General features: G+C 63.0%; 2 protein-coding genes across 4 annotated transcripts; both read right to left on the bottom strand.

Annotated features, from left to right (window-relative positions):
* Positions 1 to 190: 190 nt before the first annotated feature.
* On the bottom strand, positions 191 to 6117 carry HDAC10 (histone deacetylase 10). Its single transcript, XM_008568944.1, is given in 19 exon segments — positions 191 to 622; positions 708 to 890; positions 1092 to 1170; positions 1455 to 1511; positions 1645 to 1736; positions 2650 to 2734; positions 2845 to 3082; positions 3157 to 3230; positions 3304 to 3410; positions 3605 to 3694; positions 3774 to 3833; positions 4043 to 4108; positions 4295 to 4421; positions 4605 to 4673; positions 4825 to 4929; positions 5029 to 5126; positions 5481 to 5577; positions 5817 to 5951; positions 6022 to 6117. Coding segments are annotated over 19 exon segments (2040 nt in total). The 5' UTR covers positions 6081 to 6117; the 3' UTR covers positions 191 to 403.
* Positions 6118 to 8131: 2014 nt separating this feature from the next.
* Positions 8132 to 15665, bottom strand: MAPK12 (mitogen-activated protein kinase 12). Of its 3 annotated transcripts, none has more exons than XM_008568941.1 (11): positions 15598 to 15665; positions 13166 to 13224; positions 12035 to 12146; positions 11880 to 11909; positions 11505 to 11552; positions 10910 to 11024; positions 10622 to 10693; positions 10435 to 10514; positions 10287 to 10365; positions 10005 to 10178; positions 8132 to 8768 (listed from the first exon to the last, which is right to left on the bottom strand). In XM_008568941.1, exons 1-11 carry the CDS (start codon positions 15610 to 15612, stop codon positions 8689 to 8691), a joined length of 864 nt encoding a protein of 287 aa, XP_008567163.1. In that variant the 5' UTR covers positions 15613 to 15665; the 3' UTR covers positions 8132 to 8688. The 3 variants fall into 3 exon arrangements, with proteins under 3 accessions (XP_008567163.1, XP_008567162.1, XP_008567161.1); XM_008568940.1 differs by having other exon boundaries at positions 10622 to 10717; positions 15598 to 15650; XM_008568939.1 differs by lacking the exon at positions 15598 to 15665 and having other exon boundaries at positions 10622 to 11024; positions 13166 to 13249.
* Positions 15666 to 15673: the final 8 nt, after the last annotated feature.

Here is a 15673-nt window from a genome sequence, read left to right as displayed (position 1 = left end):
CGGGGACCGCTGAGCAGGCAGGCGCGCCGGAAATGCGTCACCGGGGATGCCGACGGCACGCGGGGCGGGACCGGAAGGGGCGGGCCTGGAGCCCGCCATGAGCGGCAGCGCGCATCTGGCTTGGAACCTCGTTCCCGCGGGTGGGGAAACGGAGACCCGCGGGGGCGCAGTAAAAGAGGCAGAGTCTGGCTTTCGTGGAACCGGCGTTTACTGCTTGGGAGTGGAGGGCGCGGGGGCGGGCAGGCGGAGCTCAGGTCGCCGCAGCGGCCGGCCCTGGCGGCCGGGCGTTGTTTCCGAGATGTAAATACGCCGGCCTTGGCCGATTTCGAGCTACCGGGTGAGGACGGCACCAACGGAGCTGGGAAGGAGGCGCACGGCGGGCCCGCGCTGCTGCGGGCTGGCCCTAAGGCAGCACTGTCCCCCGGGCCCCAGGGCAGCGCCGTGCCTCCCCGCCGGGCTCTCCCGCCACCTGTAGCATCTTCCACTGGGGCTGCAGCCGCCCTCTCAGGTACATCAGGGCCTGGACGTCCTCTGGAGAGGCCATCGAGAAAGGGCCCGGGCTGGGAGGTGCCTCTCCATGCAGCACCCGGGCCAGCATCTTTGCAAGCTGGGGTGTGGATTCCTGGGCCGGGGCAGAGGTGGAAGCCGTGACTCACTGATCTGTCCCTACCTCCCATCCAACAGTACATCCACTCTTCCCAACTGACCTCCTCCACAAGGACCAGGACTCGGCCCCCTGCTGGCCCCTGCAGCATTGCAGCCAGGAGAGCAGCCTGGGGGTCCTGCAGGCCATGGGCAGGCCCCAGCCCCACCAGCACCAAGTCAGGCTGGAAGCCATAGGCCAGGGGCATCACCAGCCCCAAGATGCAGTTCAGGAACCCACCGTTTGTCTGTGGGGACAACAGCAGAGCCCCAGCCCCTCATCCAGGATACCCCTCCTGGCTCCAGCCACCCCACCTCCCAATCTCAGGGAACCCAGAGTGTGAACAGGCAGCCTGGGGGCTGGCCCTCACACTGATGCTGGTGAGCTGCAGCAGCATACACTCATGGGGCCCACAGTACCTGCCCCACCCCATGGCACAGCCACTCACCCCTGGCAGTGGCATGGAGATGTGGAACACGGACAGGGCAGCTGCTTCCTTGCCCCTGATGTTCAGCCACAGAGTCCTCCTTCCAGGAAGAGTGAGCACCGTGCACACGTGTGCATATGTGTGAGACCCTGCTCACCCTCTTGAGCCCCGACAGCAGGGGAGAGGGAGGAGGAGAGCTTGGGGGCCACAGGCAGGGATGGGTGGGGCAGGGGTGCTGTGACTGCTGACCCTCTGTGTTGGAAATCCACCTGGCATTGCCCCCAGTGCCCCTGTCCCAAACCCCAGCTTTGGAAGGCCCCCATTCGCCATACAGTGCCCCACCCACATGCAGGAGTGGACAGATGCATGATCTGAGAGTCCTACCCATCATCAGCGAGGTCCAGGGGCCGGTCCAGCTGTCCGAGGACCACACAGAGCAGTCTGCAGGAAGAGTCAGCCCCAGGACAGGCTGTGCTCACACTGCCCAGGATCCATTTCCAGAGCCCTCCCCATGTGGCCAGCCAGAGCAGGGAGTACCCATGTGCTCTGCTCAGGACAGCCAGGTGAGGCTCACCTCTGGGCTCCACGGGACAGGCCTCTCCGAATGGCCACATCCAGAGTGGCCGCTGCAGCAGGGGCTGGGGTGTCTGCAATGCCGCTGCTTACCTGGGGGACGCATACACAGAAGAATAAGACACCACCCAACTCCCAAGCCTGGGAAACAGACCCATTCATCCCTTTTTTGGTTCCTGTCTGTGTGGCTGTTATCAGTCCTCCCTTACACTCTGAGGTCAAATCACTCCGTTTCTGTAAATAAGATGCTTAAAACCTCAACTTTTTTTTTTTTTTTAAAGATGACCGGTAAGGGCCGGCCCGTGGCTCACTCGGGAGAGTGCGGTGCTGATAACACCAAGGCCCCGGGTTCGGATCCCATATAGGGATGGCCGGTTCGCTCACTGGCTGAGCATGGTGCTGACAACACCAAGTCAAGGGTTAAGATCCCCTAACCGGTCATCTTTTTAAAAATAAATAAATAAATAAATAAATAATAAATAAAAAGATGACCGGTAAGGGAACATGGTGCTGACAACACCAAGTCAAGGGTTAAGATCCCCTAACCGGTCATCTTTTAAAAAATAAATAAATAAATAAATAAATAATAAATAAAAAGATGACCGGTAAGGGAATCTTAACCCTTGACCTGGTGCTGTCAGCACCACGCTCTCCCAAGTGAGCCAACTGGCTATCCCTATATGGGATCCGAACCCATGGCCTTGGTGTTATCAGCATCACACTCTCCCGAGTGAGCCACGGGCCAGCCCAAAACTACACTTTAAATCGCCCCTTTTACTTCTCTGCCAAAATTTGCTTAGTTAAGGGGGCTGAGGCAGGTGATGCGTGATCCCCATCCCTGGAGCTGTTCTAGCAGTGGTCACTGGCACAAGGTAACACTCATGTCTGTGTGGTTCTGCACCACCCAGCCCTCCCCTGACAGGCCATACCTTGTGAGCAGGTCCTGGGCCGCCACCCTCCCCACCCCCTGTCGATGGCACCCCCAGCTGCTCCCAGGCACCCCCACCTGCCCATCCAGGATCCCATCTAAGAGGTACAGCAGCTTCCCAAGTGCAGTGAGGGCCTTGTCTTGGGCCAGGGACTCATGTGGCCTGTGGTGGGCAGCCAGAGGGACACACAGACACGAAGTGACCGCACATCAGTCACATACAGGCACGTGCAGGGATGTGGCCCCACCCCTCCCCAGGCCTGCCCTGCTCACCTCGCCCAGGCTTCTGCCTCCTCCCTCGGGGCTGATGCCTCCTGACGGAGGACGTCAGGAGGCAGGACCAGGGTGGCATCTGGCACAGTCAGGACAACTGCCGTGCGGACAGGGGGTGTGGGGTGGAGGCACAGCTGGTCCATGAGGGAGCTCAGCACAGCTGCTCCTGCCTTGAAGGTGGGGCCACTGGGCCTCCCCTCCAGGGAGCAGGTGCTAGGACTCAGCACAGGGGACGCACCTAGGAGGCATTCATAGTCATGGCCACTACTTGGGAGTCCAAGGTGGGATCCTGCCAGCCCAGGCCTGGCCCACACTAACCTTGCTGCTGCAGGCTCATCCAGTGAGGGGCCTGAGCTGCTCGGACACTCTGGATGGACTCCAGGGCACTGCGGGGGCAAAGCGAGCTCAGTAAGGCATGGCCTCCCCCACCAGCCCAACCCACCCACCAGCCCCTCGCACCTCTGGCATGGCGCCATGGCCCCCAACAGCGGGGGGGCAGGGTCGCCCAGCAGTGCCTGCACCATCATGCACACCGATTGCGCCAACGACTCCAGGTGGTAGCCGCCCTGCCAGGAGGGTGGAGACGTGATAGGGCAGAGGTGTCACTGGGGCAGGGCATAACGGGGGGCCCATCTGTGGCTCACTGACCCAGGCAGCACACTCCACCCAGCTGCACATTGGGGCCTGGCTCCCATGCTCCCAGTGTTGTTGGCCCCGAGCCCTGGCTTGTGCACCCTCCCTGCTCGCCCACCATGGTCACCTCCAGCACGGCACAGACCCGGCCGCCGGCCAGCACCTGCAGTAGCTGAGTGAGGTGGGCAAAACACTCTGGCGTGGCCTGCATCTGCCCCTAGAACCAGAGACCTGTGTGATGGGAGGTCTGGGCCCCTGGACCCCTGAGGCCCTCCCCAGCCAGACCAGGCCCTCACCTCTGGGTCCCCGATGGCCGAGTCAAATCCTGCCGAGACTAGCACCAGCTCGGGGTCAAACTATAGGCAGAGCCAGGTCGAGATGGGCAGGAAAGAGGCTGGAGCCCAGGTGAGGGGGTGGCCCGGCCCTTCCTGAGGGACCCTCCTCTCCCCACAAGGGTCCATTCACATTCTGCTGGAATGACTCCTTGTCCTTCATGGTGGGACTCCAGGCACTGACTCCCCCTCCCGCCACCTGCCCTGGGGGTCACCACCCCCAGCGCACCCACCTCAAGGGCCAGTGGGAGCAGCACATGCAGGAAGGCAGCCACATAGTCGGCATTTCCCATCCCGACCTGCAAGGAGGGAGCGTCAGCAGGCCAGCCCTGCCAGTGGGGACTGTGGGGTCCTCATTCTGGGGCCTGGGCTCTGGGGGGACCCGGTAGGATGCCCCAGGCTACGCCCTGGAGGCTCAGAGCTGTGGGGCAGGGGAAGGGTGCATGTGAAGATGGTCAGCTGGGTGGGGGGCCGTGGGTGGGCACCTGATTCCAGGGCAGGTTGACAGTGAAGCCGTGGCCTGGCCCCTGCCCAACCACATCTGCGTCTGACTCTCGCAGGAAGGGCCAGAAGCATCCGTGCTCGTAGCGGTGCCAGGAGAAGTAAAGGACACTGTGGACAGACAGCAGGTTAGAGGTCAGTGGTCAGGACTCTCCGCAGCTCCGTGGCTCCTTGCGGAACGCTGATCCCTGAGCACACAGCTGCGCCTCCCCCTTGGATTTTTCCAGGCCAGGCTGTGCAAACCCCCCAAAAGTGGGGTTCCAAGGAAGGGTCGCATGCCCATCCCCAGCTCACCTGGGATCATCCTCGAAGATATACTGGATGCCCTGGCCATGGTGGACATCCCAGTCAACAATGAGAATCCTGGGACAGACCATGCTGGGGGTCACTGAGGGGCAGGGTCTCCCATCTCCAGCCAGGAGCTCCGCCAGGATGGGAAGGGGCTGGGTGGGTCCTCTCAGCCACACGCTCCACCCTCCTTCGGTCCCCACTCCGGCAGCCACCTGGCACACACCTGTGCAGCCCGTGCTTCTGCTTGGCATGTTCGGCTGCAATGGCCACATTGTTGAACACACAAAACCCACTGGCAGCTGCCCTCTGGCTGTGATGCCCAGGAGGCCTGGTAAGTGAGAACGGGGTATGAGGCACATCAGGGTCACCCTGTCCCCTCCTGGGCCCACTGGCGGGGGTGGGCAGCCAGGTGAGGGGCAGCTCTCACCTCACCAGGGCAAGCCCATTGCGCACAACTCCCATCAGCACGGCATCCACCAGCTGCAGTGCGGCCCCCGCGGCCAGCTGGGCACAGTGAAAAGTACTCTGTGGGGCAGGGGTGCAAATGAGCCCCGTCCTCACAGGCTAGGGCCACGCCTATGCCAGGCTGCAGAGCACTCACTGCTGAGCAGAAGGGGCCAGGCTGGTCCTGGGTGCCAGAAGTGGCAGCAGGTGGGGTGAGCAGGGCACTGTCACAGCATGAGTGAGGGGACACTGGCTGGGGCTGGCAGCCATGGCACGAACTCTCACAAGCGTGTGGATGTGTATCTGGGGGTGGTGGGGATGGACAGCTGTCACAGCATGAGTGAGGGGACACTGGCTGGGGCTGGCAGCCATGGCACGAACTCTCACAGGCGTGTGGATGTGTATCTGGGGGTGGTGGGGATGGACAGCACGCACCGGGTGGAAGTAGACGGCATCGTACTGTCCAGACAGCGCCTGGAGCTCCCCCTTGCCCAGAGCCTGAGTCCCCCGAACCATGGCCACGTACTCCAGGCTGCAGACGGGTGGGCAGGTAGGTAAGGCAGGGTCACCAGCAGGAGCAGGGAAGGGAGGAGGGGCTGGGAGTCCTGGCAGGAGTGCCCACCCCATTACTCCCTCCTGCCTTGAGCCTGCTCACCCAACCCCCACGGCGAGACAGGCGCATGGGGGAGAGGCTCGCCCGGGAGATGCTGGACCCAGGGCGGACCCCTAGGTGGGCTGTCCTGGGCGCTGGTGGCCCTCCCCAGGTCTGACCTGTGCACCAGGCCTAGCTCCGCCTCCGAGGCCTCGCGGGCTGACAGCCGCAGGCACCTCTGCTCCAGGCCGCACTGCCGCAGGCGGTCCAGGACAGCAGTCAGGCGCTCAGGACACTCGATCTCACACTCAGGGCTGGGGCAGAGGGAGAGCTCAGTGCGCAGAGCCCTTCCCCCTCCCCCCACCTCAGCCAGGTCACACTTACTCATCCCAGAGCAGCCGGGTGGCCGTCATGTCCTCATGGTACACAAGCGCAGTCCCCATGGCTGGGCTGGGGTCACTCTGGGCCACTCTGGGGTGGCAGGACCCAATGCCCTCTGCTGGCAGGTGCCTGCACTGCCTGTCCCCGCTGTGCAGCCCTGGGAACAGCCCAGCACCTTGGACTTGCCTAGAACAGAGTCTGGGCGGTGGGCACACAGAAGCCAGGCACGCACAGGGGTCCCAGGCACGCAGTTGGTGCCAGGGGGAGGCCGAGGTCGACAAGTTGGCTTCCAGGGCCCAGCTTCCGGTTTCCTCCGACTTGGACCCAGGCCCTGCCCCTCCCCTGGCTGCAGCCAACCCCGCCCTGAAGCAACACGGGAGCGGGCGGGCCGGATGCCGAGCCGCGCCAGCCTCCACCCGCGCCCGGCCCCCCGCTCCGCCTCCTCCACCCGCCTGGCTCCCACCCCTTCGCAGACCTGACTGCCCTGGGCCAGCCTCTCCCGTCCCTGCTTCCTTCTGCACCAAACCTCCCCCAGCCCACCCTGACCACACAAGCCACGGGGTCAGATGTGTCACCAGCCCACTGCATCCAGGGCAGCCGATGTGAGGGAGGTAGGAGGCCAGGAGAGGCCAGGGGAAAAGGCCACGAGGCAGGAGAGAGCCCCTTGGCAAGGCGGGTGGTGGGAGGCCCGGCTGGGGGTGGTGGTCGTGGCTAACTCAGCCTGGATGCATCCACATGCACCACCACCCCCACGCTTTAAAAAAAGAGTGACAGGCCGGCCTGTGGCTCACTCGGGAGAGTGTGGTGCTGAAAACACCAAGGCCACGGGTTCGGATCCCATATAGGGATGGCCGGTTAGCTCACTGGCTGAGCGTGGTGCTGACAACACCAAGCCAAGGGTTGAGATCCCCTTACCGGTCATCTTAAAAAAAAATAAAAATAAATTTAAAAAAAATTAAAAAAGAGTGACAGGGTCCGATTTAAGCTCAAGGAAGACCCCTAGCCGAAGAGCAAACAGTGGACGAAGAGTCAGAGGGTCAGAGTGGAGGCCGAGAACCTGGACAGGAGTCACCGCAGCGTCGGGCGAGGCGAGGAGCGCAGGAGGCCGGATGGAGGGGAGGGGACGGGGAGGGAGGGTCTGAGCGAGGAAGGAAGGAAAGAGGGAGGCGGCCGGAGAGAGAAGGAAACCCAGAGCCACCACCCAAAACCAAGGGGTCCTGGGGCCCCTAGTCATGTTCCTCAATCAGTCCTGCTGTTTAGGGTGCTGAGCGTGGCCACTGACCCAGGCAGCAAAGAGACGCAGCCAGCTGCAGAGTGCCCCACCAGGACTGTGTGGAGGGCGGTGGGTCTGGGTGGGGGTCCATCTGAGGCACGAGAGGGCCCCTGGGCAGAGAAAGCCAGTGCCCATTGTGGCAACTCCTCTGACTGCTTTTGGGTGAGCCCACTGTATGCATATTCATCTGAACTCCGGGCTGGGAGGGGGAAGCCTGGGCCTGCCACCCCCTCGATGGTCTGGGTATGCCTCCCCTGTGACCACTGGCCTGGCCACACTTTGGGTGCCCCTGCCTATGGGACAGGTGGGGAGGATCCAGGGCAACCACAGGAGCCCAGGTGTGGCCTCTGACCCAGCCACCAGTCCTCAGAGACTTCAAATGGCCGGCAGAGGGCAGTGCAGCCCACCAGAGTTGCTGGGGTGTGGCGGGAGCAGGAGCAGGTGCTTTTATCAAGAGAACAGAACCCACACCTGGGCAGCTTGCCACCTGGCTGCAGAAGCCAGCGGTGTCTCACTGTGCCCAGTGTGTCCCCTCCCTCCACAGGAGCCTCTGGCTTTGGAGGGTGCAGGGAGCTGAGACCCAGGCTTGACCCCAACAGCCCTTCCTCATCAGGCCCTGGCCCTGGGTCTGGCTCCAGGGTCCACACACTGTGGCTTAGACTCTAAGCCATTAGAGGAAGATCACCCCACAGGAGAGAAGGGAAGGGGGCCAAGCCAATGGGGGACTCAAGGCTCACTGGCTCAGAGGGTCTGTGCTCTCAGACCACCCTCCTTTCCCTGTGCAGGGCAACAGCTCAGAGGCCCAGGTTGGGATCAAGCATCAGGAGGCAGGGCAGAGGGGGAGATTTACAAAACGGTTTATTTCCTTCCAGCCATATGGGCACACCCCATGGCTGACTTACATTCTATGCTGGGGGGTGCAGGAGAGTCCACAGACACGCCCCCAGGAGAGATGCTGTCCCTGAGTCGTCACCCTGTGCCCTCCCTCTGTCCTTTCTTCTCAGGTGCTGGGCCTCCAGCAGGACTGAGGCCAGGACTTGACCCTGAGTCCTCCCAGCTTTTAGGCTTCTTATTGCACCCTGGCCGAAGGGGGCACCTGCTCCAGGGGTCAGAGGCCAGCCCCAGGTCAGATGGGGTCCTGTCCAGAAAGTTCAGATGCTCCTCTAAGGTCAGCTGAGGTGGGTGCCCGAGAGCAGAGAAACAGGCTTGAGGGAGGGAAGAGCGATCCTGGGAACGAGGGGCCTGCTCATCCTCTCCCAGGAGATGCCTTGGGATGCAAGCCCAGCCAAGGTCAAGGTGATAGCCAGGATCCCCTCCCAGGTGGAAGGCTAAGGCGTGAAGCGCCAGCCAGGGTCCCTAGGTTGTCCCCCCACCCCCACCCCTTGGCCCAGAGGTCTTCAGAGGGCTGTCTCTTTGGAGACCCTGGCCCCCAGCTGCCTGGGAGGCTTGAAGCTCAGCACCTCTTTATAAGTGACACCTGGGGAGGGCGAGAGAGACAGAGACGGAGAGTCAGCCTCTGCTTCCACCCACAGGGTCAGCTCACGCTGAGCACACGCGGGCAGAAACCAGTGCCTCAGGCCCTTTCTCTAATCCTAATGGGCCGGCCCACTCAGGGAAAGTTTGTTTGAAGAGGCCATCCCTGTAAAGTCAATGTCCCCAGGAAACAGGAGGTGACAAGTGTTTGCACTCCTGACCAGGGGCTGGGCCACAAACAGGCCACGTGTTCACCATGGTCTGTGGTAAAAATAAAAGCTCCCAGCCACAGTTTATGTGGTGGGGACCACAGAGAGAATCCTGTGGCCCGTGGTTTTCAAGTTAGTCTCTTTAGCAGCAGAAACCCTTCATCAAACAAAACCAAACTCAGAAGCACACAGGACAGCGCAGAGGAACTGCGGTCCTAAGGAACACGGTTTGAGGACCTCCACCCATCCAGTCCCTCTGCCCCAGTATGCAGGACCGAGACCCTGGGTGGGAGGCAGAGCCAGGACGGGGCCTGGGACACAGTGGCACCCCCTGTGCTGACTTGCTGCCCTCAGCCCCAGGCTGGTTATGCGGCTGGGCTGTGGAGAAGACACCAGCCCAGCCCTCACGACTGCCATGCCATTTGGGAGCACAGACAGAGGAGACCTGTTCCAATGTGGGGCCTTGGGGCCATAGCAGGGGCATGGGGTGCTGGGGAAGTGTCCTTGGCCAGCCCTCAAAGCTGAGGGGAGGGCCCCTGGTGTAAGGAGGCAGCCAGTGCAAAGCCCAGAGGTGCACAGCACAGCACACGGTGGGGGGAAAGGGTCTGAACTGCTCAGTGGGGCTGGAGGGGACAGATGGGGAGGGGCGAGGCCCTGAGGGATGCCTAGGGGCAGACTATCCTGTGGGCAGGACATGAAGAGTGCACGTTGTACAGGTGGGAGGGCAAACTCAAGAGGTGTGGGCAGAGAGGCCTTAGGGTAAGTGGACGAGAAGGGGCTCCAAGATGGCCCAGGCCTCTGGCCTGGACATGGGGACAGGTCTGGCAGCGGAGACGCAAGGTGGGCACTGCTGCCCTAAGCTCAGAGCTGCCCACCACACTTCCCTCATCCTTGAGCTGCAGGCAGAGGTCACCTTGGCTAGGCTGCACAGCCCCAGCCGCCCTCTGACTTCATCCTCTTCCTCACTTGACCTGCATCCCAGGGATGGGGGTCCAGAGGCAGGTGCCGCCCAGAGCCCCCCACCAACTCACACTTCCACTCGTCCAGTGTGCGGTCCACATCGTCAAAGGAGTCGTCATACTTCTGGGCTTTGGGCTCGTCCTCCGTGTCATGCAGGGACTCAAAGTAGGGGTGCACCAGCGCCTCGGCGGCCGTCACCCGCTGATCCGCATCCAGCACCAGCATCTTCTCCAGGAGGTTCACCGCTGGGGGGAGGTGCATCAGGCCAGGCCGTGGGAGGCCCCATGCTGCAGGGCCCTGTGACCCCACCTCGATACCACCCCCACCCCTGCCTCCACCCCGCCCAACCCTACCCAGAGGGCTTGCATTGGTCAGGACGGAGGCAAAATCCTTCTTCTCCAGCTCGGGGAGGCCCTTCATGTAGTTCTTAGCCTGCGTGGAAGGAAGGGTGAGGGACCAGCCCCAGCCCCACGCCCGGCCCCGCGCTCAGCCCCCCCTGACCTCGGCACTCTGCAGCCTCTGCACAAACTCGGCTGGAGGCGTCCCCGTCACCTTCATGATCTCCTTCAGCTGGTCCAGGTCTACACTAAGGTCAGGAGCACAGCAGGGACCAGAGAGCGGGCCCCCCACTGGCCCAGGTCGCAGCCCAGCCCCGCTGGCCCCAGTGCTGCCCACGGCAGGAGGATACGATCGTTGCCTTTGAAGAGCGTCTTCCCCGTGATCATCTCCGCCATGATGCAGCCCACAGACCAGATGTCCACTGACACAGACGCCCCGGTCAGCGCTCCGTGGGGGTGGGGGAGAGGGGGCGGCAGACACATGGGCCCGTTTGGGTTCGGCAGGCCCACACCCTCACCCGGCTCCCACCCCAGCTCAGCAGCCTCCCGGGGAGCCGCTGCCATGGGGTTCCCCATCAAGAAACAGGGAGACAGGAGGTGCAGCCTGGGGGGTGCCGAGCCTCCGGGCAGCCTCTCACCTGTCTGGGTGTAGTGCATCCAATTCAGTATGACCTCAGGTGCCCGGTACCACCGCGTCACCACGTATCCCGTCATCTCACTGTCTGCCTGCCTGGCCAGACCGAAGTCCAGGATCTACAGGAAGAATGGGGGTGGTGGAACCGAGGGGACCCCTGAGGAGTGAGCGGGCCAGCTGTGGTACAGGAGACCCGAAAGCAGCTGGGCCTGAAGCCTCCATGCTGGGACCTCTTGCCAACCCTCCAGGGCTTGAGGCCACAGCCTCGGACCCCAAACCACCCCCTGGGTTCCACCCTGTGGCCGGTGCACCCAGCCCACCAACCTCAGAAGCAGGTACCCAGGGGTCGCCTCTCCCTGGTCTGCCACCCCCTGCTCACCCTCCGGAGGCATCCTGAGCCCTTCCTGGCTCAGGCAGGGAGGACAGGGGTGCCGCCCACCCCTCACCTGAAGCAGGCATGCAGTGTGCCCAGCACCACCCCCACTACGAGCCACCCCAGGGCCCATCTGCCCCCCAGCTGCTTGGCCACTGCCCAGAGGCCTGCGGTCTGGTCCCTCCGCCTGTGCCCCCCTCTTGGCCCTCCATACTGGACGACGCACCTTCAGCTCACAGTCCTCATTCACCGCCAGGTTGCCGGGCTTCAGGTCCTGCGGGCAGAGGAAAGGCGACCACTAAACTCCGCATGCCAGAGCAGGTGCAAGGCCAAGAGCCCGGCAGCACCTAAACAAGGGACCAGCAGACCTGGCCTGGTCCCCTTGTCCCCTGCAGCCCTTCCAGGCAGGGAGGTGGTGCCTGGGCCCCCAGGACAGGCTTTGGACAAAAGCAGTGCATGGGGCATCATGTGCACCCCCCACCAGACCCCATCATCCCTTCCTTACAAGTGAGAACTGCAGGCTGGGAGACGCAGCCCTTCACATGCCCACACAGCTGGGGGACGCGCTGACAGGCGGCCTCCCACCCCCACCAGGACTCACCCTGTGGATGATGCCGGCAGCGTGGATATACTGTGGGGGCAGAGAGAGTGGTCGGCAGCCGTCAGCTCAGTGGGACCAAAGAGCCACAGAACCTGCCCCACCGCGCCCCTCTCAGGGACCCTCCCACCTCCCACGGCCCCCCTGCAGGTCCCCACCTTCAGCCCCTTCAGCATCTGATACATGAGGAACTGGATCCGGTCCTCACTCAGCTTCTCGTGCTTCATGAGCTTGCCCAGGTCCGTGCCCATGAAGGGCATCACCAGGTAACTGTGGGAGCAGGCTGGGATGTGGTCGGGGAAGCAGGACCAGCCCCTGCACCCGGGCGTCCCGCCCGCTGCACCCAAGCCCAGACCGGGAAGACTCCGCCCCAGCAGGTGCCCCTCGGAACGTCACCTGCAGCACCCAGTCCCCACTGGTCCTGCCACCCTGCCCTGGCAGAGTCCTCACAGCTCCCACCATGCTGTGCCAGGCTCCATCAACCCTCTGGTCCCACCTGTCACTGTCAGCAATGACCCTACCTTCTCCAACACATGCCCATTACTCCCCCCAGGTGGGGAGGGGCTGAGCTTTGGGGTTTTGGACTCTAAATTGAAGGGCCCTGCGTGCCCAGCATGGTGCCGGGGCTACAGCTGGAAGGCTGAGGAACACAAAGGTCCCCGGGCAGGGGAGGGAGGTGCCTGGGCAGGGGTGGGGGTGGCAAGACATTTGAGTCAGAGGGGTGAGCTGGATGGCTGGAGGGAGACACAGAGGAGAGTGGCATTTAGCACCCCCCAGAGGATGCTGAGGCCAGTGTCCATCCTTGACCTCTGCAAGACAGACAGTGAGGACTGTGCTGCCCTCTCCAGCCCTTCCCAGGCCCTGCCCTTGGCTGACAAGGGTGTGAACCCAGGGGTGGCCAGCTGCAGGACAGGCTCAGCAGGGCAGGGACAGGGTGAATGCTCCCTGCCGCCTCTGCCTCACCCGCCAGCAAAGGTCAGCAGCTCCAGTTACAGGCCATAAACTTGGTGCCAGAGTCCCGAGCACGGGACCTGCCTGTTAACAAATGCTCAGGTCCAAGCTTCACACCTCTGGCACTGGAGAGGGCTCAGCTGCCAGGTTTGGAGGGAGGATGAGATCCCAGGAGCATGTGAGAGGAGAGCACTGGGTGGACTGTGGTTTGGGGAGGGGTGGGCAATGTGCACCCCCTGTGAGGGCTGCAGGGGAAAGCCCATGCCAACCCAGAACCAGAAGCTGGCACCTGGGCTGCCCACTGCCCTCCTACCCTGCCCACCCAGGCAGGTACTCACAAGTCTGTGAAGTCATCCAGGGTCTCATCAGGAGTGAACACATCCAGCAGCCCAATCACCTGGGGGGAGGGCGAGAGTGCTAGGTGGGGTCAAGGGTGTGGGGGAGGACACAGGGGCTTGGCAAGCTCCCCAGGGTGGCACTGCTCTCTGGGCAGGAAACCCCCTCTGCAGCTGTCCTCATCTCCCCCCACTGTCCACAGAGCCTGACTCTGCCCGGTGGCAGCATGGCCCAGCCCTGGCCCACATGCCCACAGACACAGGCTATTTTTGCATGGTGACAGCCGGGATCTTCTGGGGGAGGGACAGCTCCAAGTCTGGGCTGGCTCCAAGCGGTCCAAAGGGCTCTAGCCCCTTGGCCTTTCTTCCCCCGCTTCCTCTCCCCAACCAAAGAGACCCAGGACCAGGGTGCAGACAGCACCCTGGAGACATCTGGGAGGTCCTTCCTGGGGCCGAGCCCCTGCTGGTGAGGCCCAGGCGGGCAATGCTGTGACAGCCAAACCTGGTCCCCGCAGAGCCCCTGGTTGGGGGAGATGGACAGCAGACAGGTAATGTGACAACTGCCACCCCAGAACTCTGGGTTGACAGGAGCCCAGGGAGGCCTTCCGAGGAGGACTTTATATCTAAGTAGTCGGAGGGGCCAGTGGATGTGATGGCAGGGAAACACCTGGCAAAGGCCACTTGCATGGTAGCCAAGGTGGGAGAGAGGACGCTTGGAGAGTCTGAGGATCATAGAGAGGGAGGCCAGGTGGCCGAGGCCCAGGCCAGGGAGGAGTTGAGGAGGGGCTGGAGGGAGGCCGGGCAGGGCCTCGCACACCAGGTGAAGGTTTGGCTTCGATCCTAAGAGCTGCCAGGGAAGGGTGTAAACAAGGGTGTGACACTGAACATCTCCTCCTGGCTCCAGTGTACACACAGACCAGAGTGAGACAAGAACAGATACGAGGTGGAGGGACAGCTGGGTGACCACTGCAGCCACCAGGACCGAGCACTGGGCAGGAGTGTGGGCAGGGGGAGGATAAGAGAAGAGAGTGGGGCATCCAGAGAAGGGCCTGGGTGCACCAGGGAGAGTGCATTAGCCAGAGGACAGAAAACAGGGCCCTGGGGTGGGGGGTGGTGTGGGTGGCAGGATGGGCCTGTAGTCACTCCTCCTGCTGAGCAAGGCAAGCGGCCTCTCAGAGCTTCCGTTTCCTCATGGGAAATCGGGTCTACAATAGGAAGCCCCTCCCAGCTTGTGTTCAGGCACCCTGGAGGCAGCAGTGCCCAGTTGCAGGCGGGTCAGGAACCCAATGGGTCGGTAGGACCCTCTGGTACAGCAAGGTGAGCCCAGCACAGGCTGGGTCAGAGGTGGGAGATGGCTGAGGAGGCCCCAGAGCCCAATCCTCTGAGGAGTGATGGACAGGCAGGTTGGGGGTGGGCAGGAGTGCGGGCCGGTGGGTGAGAAGCTGGATGAATCCAAGGGCAGAGGAGGCTGCACACCCGGCTGGTGAGGCTGTGGCATGGCTGGACTCCACCAGAAAAGGGAAGGGCCCAGGGCCAGGGGCAGACATGGGGAGTCTGTGAGTGCAGGTGATCCATCAGAGCGGTGAAGAGTGCCAGGAACTGAGGGGGTCAGTTTGCTGGTGGACACAGGGACTGATTCTCCCAGGGGGCTGGTGGCCCTGTTGACCCAGGAGGGGCCAGAACATCTGTGTGGAGCCAGGGTCTTGGTGCCTGGGCCATCAGCCCTCAGAATGGACCCAGACCAGGGGTGAGGCAAGAGTGATGTGCATGGAGTGGACAGAACTCACAGCCCCAGGAAGAACCATGTCGACAAATGAAGTCTCTCCTTGGCAGAGAGAAGGGCTCTTAGCAACCAGAAATGGCCATAGGAGAGGCCAGGGGCAGCCATCTGTGGAGTCCCAAGAAAAGAGACAGGCCTTTCCCTGCTGGGGGTCTAGATATGCACCCCCATGGACGTGAAGGTGTCTGTCTGAAGGCCACTGTACCCAGTGCTCTCCAAACCCCAGCTCCCTTTTCGTTCCCAGGGGACCTGCCCTGCCTGAGGCAGAAGACTCGGAGGTGAACAGGAGCAGAGTGGGTCCAGAAGGGCTGGAGGCGCTGCAGGGGCCTGCGGTGGGGAAGAGGAGCAGTGCTCCTTCCAGGAAAATCCTCTTCCCGCCTGGAGCATGCCCCGGGCACGTCACCGTGCCCTCGCCAGGGCCTGGGCTGAGGAGCCAGAGGTGGCCCGAGGAGGAAGTCGAGGAGCTGAGTCCTTCCCGGGGGCTGGCACAGACGCAGAGGGCTGGATCTCGGGGAAGCGGTCCCCCAGGAAGGGACCGGGCCCTCGCTTGGCTCCCACCAGGGGGTGCCCGGGGGCCGCTCTTCCCAGGGGAGGCAGGCGGGGGGGGGGGCACGCGGGGGCAGCGGGCGCGGGGTCCCGGCGCCGGGCGACTCACGTTCTCGTGGCGCATGTGCTTGAGGAGGCGCAGCTCGCGGTAGGCGCGCTTGGCGGACAGCTCCGACTGGAAGGGG

This window comes from Galeopterus variegatus, unplaced genomic scaffold (genome assembly GCF_000696425.1).
Source record: "Galeopterus variegatus unplaced genomic scaffold, G_variegatus-3.0.2 Scaffold454, whole genome shotgun sequence".
In the NCBI taxonomy this organism is placed as follows: domain Eukaryota; kingdom Metazoa; phylum Chordata; class Mammalia; order Dermoptera; family Cynocephalidae; genus Galeopterus; species Galeopterus variegatus.
The sequence above is the reverse complement of the archived record's forward strand: the minus strand, read 5'-3'. Positions and strand labels throughout refer to the sequence as shown.

Bases quoted from the DNA above. Each gene is read 5' to 3' on its own strand.
- MAPK12 (XM_008568939.1), bottom strand. From the start codon at position 12,136: ATGCCCTTCATGGGCACGGACCTGGGCAAGCTCATGAAGCACGAGAAG. The intron at 11,910-12,034 runs GTGGGGACCTGC...CTGCCCCCACAG, and splicing joins AGATGCTGAAGGGGCTGAAG to TATATCCACGCTGCCGGCAT. The intron at 10,179-10,286 runs GTAGGGTTGGGC...ACCTCCCCCCAG, and splicing joins GACCAATGCAAGCCCTCTGG to CGGTGAACCTCCTGGAGAAG.